The 6,833-nt window shown below is 37.4% G+C and overlaps 1 protein-coding gene across 1 annotated transcript; it reads right to left on the reverse strand.

Moving 5' to 3' along the window:
- Positions 1 to 552: 552 nt before the first annotated feature.
- On the reverse strand, positions 553 to 1,200 carry LOC119505219 (mitochondrial fission factor-like). The gene has a single exon (XM_037797872.1). It carries the CDS (start codon positions 1,162 to 1,164, stop codon positions 553 to 555), a length of 612 nt encoding a protein of 203 aa, XP_037653800.1. The 5' UTR covers positions 1,165 to 1,200.
- Positions 1,201 to 6,833: the final 5,633 nt, after the last annotated feature.

Consider the following 6,833-nt stretch of genomic DNA (forward strand, 5'->3'; position numbering starts at 1 on the left):
TGCTGAAATAGGAACTATTTTAACTTAACCTGTGAAGTGCTTGATGACCGGGAACTGTTACATGGCTTTTGTTCTTCAATCTGACATCTGACTTTGACCTCAAAAGTGTCAATGTTGAGTTGCAGATTCAAAAATGTCTATTAACAAAATGCTTAATCTAACAGTGTTTGAGAAACAGGACAAAATAAAGAATTGTTTTCCTTTTACAGACACTTTTCTGAATCCATTCTCTATGTACTCTCTCTCCCATTCAGAGAATTAGTTGTGCAAACTGATGAAGCAAACAATCAATTCCTTTTAAAAACAAACTGGCACCTATTTACAAACATGCAAAGGGAGAATTTTAAGTAGGTGTTACTTTATCTACTTAAAAATGAGTACAGCTGAGTGGCAGAATATATCTTAACTTCTGCAAAACTAGGTCCTTCCTTTCTGGAAGAAATACATTTTCAGGATATGGTCTGTAAAACAGCATAAAATGCAAAGACAAACAGAAGTTTGAAAATTCTTTATATTTCCAGCTGTTGAGACAAATATTTTTGAAAGCTGAGATTACCTCTGGCGAAACCAGAGCCAGCTGTTAAGCAGCCAGAACGCTATAGTAATTGAATACGTGACCATCTCCCTTTTAGCACGCTCTTTGTTCTCCTCTTCTAGAAGTTGTAGACGTCTGTTTAGTTTGATGATCTGTCGTCTTAAGGAAGCTGCGTCTACAGCACTCATGTCTGAAGTTCCTTCGAGCGACGTGTCTATGTTTGAAATGCCGCACCTGATGTTGGCGTGATGCGGGTCACAGGTGGCGGCACTGGGCCCACCACCCAGCACAGGTGTGGAGTCCGTTCTGGCCAGTTGTCCATTTTGGCAAGCAGCATTTTCACTCATAGAGCACGCTCTTTTTAGCCTGCCAACTGCACGAATTTCTTCATTTTGCGGGGTTGGAGGAGGTCTTTCTGAATCCAGAAGATCTAGTAGACTTTCACTTGGCGTAAGTCCACAAGGTGGTGTTTTTAATGCCAGATGCTGGAAGGGAGTTGACTGAGTAAGGTCAAGATCTGCTGGCCTTGGAAATGGGGTGTCTCCACTTTTTCCCACTGCAGGAGTCCTCTCTGGAACCTGCATTATGACACTAGCATTTGGAGCTCCGTCTTGGAATCTGTGTTCCATGTCAGCATTTGGTGGCACTACCTTTAGTTTTTCGGGGGCCCTCACTCCCTGATATTGTCGGTGTATTCTATTTCCCAGCAGTGGGAACGTGCATCAACTACTGCTGTCTACGTGGCATTATCTGCTTCCGTGCTTCATATGAAGTGTAGGTGGTGGATTTAGAACCACTTTTGTCCCCCTGGGCCCACTGGGTGGGCGCTCTCAGGGGCCATTGACCGAGGCCCCGAAGGCGCCCAGGCAAGCAGCGGCCAGAGCCGCCCACAGTGGGCCCGTTAGCATTTCAAAATTTCTCCCTTGAGGCCTAATTTACATAAATAATATGTACCTGTCTGGGTGTAGAGTTCTATGAGTTTTGGAAGATAGACACACCCATGCAACCACCCTGACAATGAAAATGTAGAACTCTGACTTCAACCCAGAAAAATCCTCATGACTCTTTGCGGTCAGTCACCTCACCTTGGTCCCAGACAACAGCTGATTTGCCTGTTCAAATTCTTCATAGAAATAGAGTCACATAGTATGTACTGGTGTACCTGGCTTCTTTTGCTCAGCAGAAATGATTTGTGATGCATCTATGTTAGGTGTATCAGTTCATTACTTCTATTTTTTAAATTAGGGAAATTGTGGGTTTACGGAACAATCATGCATAAAATACAAGATTCCCATTATTATCATCCTATTATTTACACTTTACAGTGGTGTGGTACATCTGTGACAACTAATGAAAACGTGTTTTTATAATTTTACTGTTAACTCTAGGCCCTAGTTTAATTTATGATTCACAGATTGTGTAGTACAGTTCCAGGAATTTTTTAAACTTTTTAAATTCTGTTGTCATATGTACAACCAAACAGTTTCCCCTTTCAACCACATTCAGATTTATAATTCAGTGCTGTTAATTATGTTCACCATGTTGTGCTGCATCACCACCATCCATCAGCAAAACATCTCCATCATTCCAAGTAGGAACTCTGTACATTTGAAGCCTCAACTTCCCATTCCCAATCCCCACTTTGTCCCCTGGTAACCTGTATTCTAGATTCTGACTCTGTGAGTTTGCTTCTTTTAATTATTTCATTTCAGTGAGATCATACAATATTTGTCCTTTTGTGTCTGACTTATTTCATACAACATAATGGCTTCCGGGTTCATCCATGCTGTTGCATGTATCAGGACTTCATTCCTTTTTACAGCTGAATAATATTCCTTTGTCGTGTATACCACATACATATTGTTCATCCATTCATCAGTTGATGGACACTTGGGTTGCTTGCATCTTTTTGTGATTGTGAATAATGCCACAGTGAACACCAGTTTGCAAATGTCTGATCAAGTCCCTGCTTTCAGTTCTTTTGGGTACACAGCTAGTAGTAGGATTGCCAGGTCTTATGGTAATTCTATACTTAACTTTCTGAGGAACGGCCAAACTGTCTTCCACAGTGGCTGTACCATTTTATATTCCCACCAGCAATGAATGAGTGTTCCAGTTTCTTCACATCCTCTCCAGCATTTATTTTCCATTTAAAAAAAAAAAAAGCAGCCATTGTAATGGGTGTGAAATGGTGTCTCATTGTGGTTTTGATTTGCATTTCCCTGATGGCTAAATCATGTTGACCATCTTTTCATGTGCTTTCTGGCCATTTGTATTTCTTCTTTGGGGAAATGTCTATTCAAGTCTATTGCCCATTTTTAATTGGGTTGTTTGTGTTTTTGTAGCTACATGGAAGATTTCTTTATATATTCTGGATATTAATCCTTTATTGGATATGTGGTTTCCAAATATTTTCTCCTACTGTGAAGATTGTTGTTTTACTTTCCTGATAAACTCCTTGGAGGCAAAAAAGATTTTAATTTTAATGAGGTCCCATTTATATATTTTTTTCTTTTGTTGCTTGTGCTCTTTGGGTAGTCTAAGAAACCATTGCCTAATGCAAGGTCCTGAAGATGCTTCCCTATGTTTTCTTCTGGGAGTTTGATAGTTCTTGCTGTCATAGTTAAGTCTCTGATCCATTTTGAGTTGATTTTTGTGTAAGTGTGAGGTAGGTGTCCTTTCTTTTGCCAACTGTTTTAGTTTGCTAGACTGCAAATGGGTTGGCTTTAAACAAGGAGAATTTATTAGCTTACAGTTCAGGCTGTGAGAACGTCCTAAGTAAGGCATCATCAGGGCAATGCTTCCTTCCCAGAGACCGACTGCCAGGGATCCTCGTTCCTCTGTCATATGGGAAGGCGCATGGTGGCATCTGCTGTCCTCTTCCTTTTCTACTGGTTTGTTGATTTTAGCTTCTTGCTTCTGTAACTTTCTCTCTTATTGTCTGAATTTCATTTTCCTTATAAAGGACACCAGTAAGAGAATTAAGACCCACCCTGGACCGTGCCTTAACTGAAGTAACCTCATCAAAATATCCTACTTACAATAGGTTCATGCCCACAGGAATGGATTAACTTTAAGAACTAATTTTCCAGGGTATATACAGTTCCAAATTACATCCCAAATGGAGGTCCGGTTTTCCTGCATCATTTGTTGAAGAGACTATTCTTTCTCAATTGAGTGGTCCTTGCTTCCTCATCAAAAATCAGTTGGCTAAAAATGCAAGAGTTTATTTCTGAGTTCTTAATTTGATTCCTTTGGTCTGTATGTCTGTCCCTGTGCCATTACCATGCTGCTTTGATTACTGTGGCTTTGTAATAAGTTTTAAGACCAGGGAAGTGTGAGTCCTCCAACTTCATTCTTTTTCAAGATGGCTTTGGCTATTCGGAATCCCTTACCCTTCCATTTAATTTGATTGTCTTCCATTTCTGCAAAAATGGTTGTTGGAATTTTTATTAAGATTGCATTGAATCTATAAGTCACTTATATAGGATTGACATCATAACAATATTTAGTCTTCCAGTCCATGAACATGGAATGTCCTTCCATTTATTTATTTGATTTCTTTTGGCAATGTCTGTACTTTTCTGTCTAAAAGTGCTTTACATCCTTGATTAGATTTATTCCTAGATATTTCATTCTTTTCATTGCTATTGTAAATGGAATTTTTTTTCTTGACTTTGTCTTGCAATTGTTCATTGCTTTTGTATAGAAACACTACTGATTTTGAGGTGTTGATCTTGTACCCTGCCAGTTTGCTAAATTCATTTAATAGCTCTAAGAGTTTTGTTGTCAGGATTTTCTGTATGTGGGATCATGTCATTTGCAAATAGGGGAAGTTTTACTTTTTCCTTTCCAATTTGGATGCCTTTTATTTTTTCTTTTTCTTGCCTAATTTCTCTGGCTAGAACTTCCACTACAATGTTGAACAGCAGTGGTGATGGTGGACATCCTTGTCTTGTTCCTGATCTTAGTGGAAAAGCTTTCAGTTTTTCACCATTATGTAGGATGTTAGCTGTGAGTTCTTCAAATATGCCCTTTACCATGTTGAGGAAGTTTCCTTCTATTCCCAGTTTTCTAAGTTTTTTTTTTTTTTTTGCAATTTTACTGAGATATATTTACACACCATACAATCCATCCAAAGTGTACAATTGATGGCTCACAGTGTCATCACATAGTGGTGCATTCATCACCACAATCTAAATGTTTTTATCAAGAAAGGTGCTGGATTTTGTCAGATGCCTTTTCTGCATCAATTGAGGTGATCATGTGTTTTTTTTTTTCCTTCACTCTGTTAATGTGGTGCATTACATTATTGATTTTCTTACATTGAACCACCGTTGAATACCAGGGATAAATCCCACTTGGTCATGGTGTATAATTCTTTTAATGTATTATTGGATTTGGTTTACTAGTATTTTGTTAAGGATTTTCACAGCTATATTTAGAAGAGATATGGGTCTGTAATTTTCTTTTCTTGTATCATTATCAGGCTTTTTTATGAGGTTGATGTTGGCCTCACAGAATGAATTAAGGAGAGTTTCCTCCTGTTCAATATTTTGGGGGAGTTTGAGCAGAATTGATATTTATTCTTCTTTAATGTTTGGTAAAATACCCCTGTGAAGCCATCTGATCCTGGGCTTTGCTTTTTGGGGAGGTTTTTGATTACTGATTCAATCTCTTTACTAGTTTTTGGTTTGTTGGGATCTACTATTCTTGAGTCAGTGTTGGTAATTTATGTGTTTCTAAGAATTTGCCCATTTCATCTAGGTTAGCTAAATTGGTTCTTCCTTATATCCTCTAATAGTCCTTTTTACTTTAGTGAGGTTGGTAATAATGTCCCCCTTTTCATTTCTGATTTTGGTTAATCGTGCCCTCTCTTTTACTACATCAGTCTACTAAAGGTTTGTCAATTTTATTGATCTTTTCAAAGAACTGACTTTTGGTTTTGTTGTTTCTTTCTATTGTTTTATTCTCTATTTCATTTATCTCTTCTCTAATCTTTGTTATTTCCTTCCCTCTGCTTGCTCTGGGTTTAGTTTGTTTTTCTTTTTCTAGTTCTTCCAGTTTTGAGGTTAGGTCTCTGATTGGAAATCTATCTTTTTTAATGTAAGCATTTAGAGCTATGAATTTCCCTCTGAGCACTGCCTTTGCTGCATCCCACAAGTTTTGGTATGTTGTATTTTCGTTTTCATTTTCCTCAATATATTTCCTAATTTCTCTTGTGATTTCTTCTTTGACCCATTGGTTGTTTAAGAGTACGTTGTTTAATTTCCACATATTTGTCAATTTTCTGTTGCTGTTTCTAGCTTCATTCCATTGTGTTTGGAGAAGATACCTTGTATGATTTCAGTATTTTTTATTGAGCCCTGTTTTGTGGACAAACATATAATCTATCCTGGAGAATGATCCATGTGCACTCAAGAATGTGTATTATGTTGTTGTGTGAGATGTTCTATATGTCTGTTAGGTCTAGTTGGTTTAGAGTATCATTCAAGTCTTGTATTTCCTTATTGATCTTCTTTCTAGATGTTCTATCCATTATTGAAAGTGGTTTGTTAAAGTCTCCTACTATTAATGTAGAACCTTCAATTTCTCCCCTTCAAATTTGTATTTCTTCATATATTTTGGGCCCTGCTGTTAGATACATATTCTTGTTGAATTGACCCCTTTATCAGTACATAATGATTGTCTTTGTCCCTTGTAACTTTTTCTTGACTTGAAGTCTGTTTTATCTCATATTAGTGGACCTACCCCAGCTCTCTTTTGGTCAGTACTTGCATGGTATGTTTTTTTCACCCTTTCACTTTCAACCTCCCAATGTCTCTGAATTTAAGATGAGTCTGTTATAAACAGAATATAATTGGGTCATGCTTTGTTATCCTTTCTGCCAACCTCTGCCTTTTGATTGGAAAGTTTAACCCATTTACATATAAAGTAACAACCAGTAATGCAGGCTTTCTATTGCCATTTTGCTGTTTAGTCTTTGTAAGTCTTATACCTTTTTTGTACCTTGATTCTTCTGTTAATGCCTACTTCTATATTTGTTCAGTACTTTTTTTTTTTGTATTGTACCATGATGAGTCCTTTCTCGTTTCTTTCTGAATATATTTTTCATATATTTACCTTGTGGTTACCATGGGATTAAAATTCAACATCCTAAATCTCTAAAAATATTTGGTTTGATACCAACTTGACTTCAATAGTATACACCTACAGGTTTCCTGTATCCCTGCATTTCCCCACCTTTTTTTGTAATTGTTTCTACTTATATATTTGTACATTGTGTGTCCCAAACCAT

This window comes from Choloepus didactylus, chromosome 10 (genome assembly GCF_015220235.1).
Source record: "Choloepus didactylus isolate mChoDid1 chromosome 10, mChoDid1.pri, whole genome shotgun sequence".
Classification (NCBI taxonomy): Eukaryota; Metazoa; Chordata; class Mammalia; order Pilosa; family Megalonychidae; genus Choloepus; species Choloepus didactylus.

Coding starts and splice junctions, on each gene's coding strand:
- LOC119505219 (XM_037797872.1), bottom strand. CDS start 1,164: ATGGAACACAGATTCCAAGACGGAGCTCCAAATGCTAGTGTCATAATG.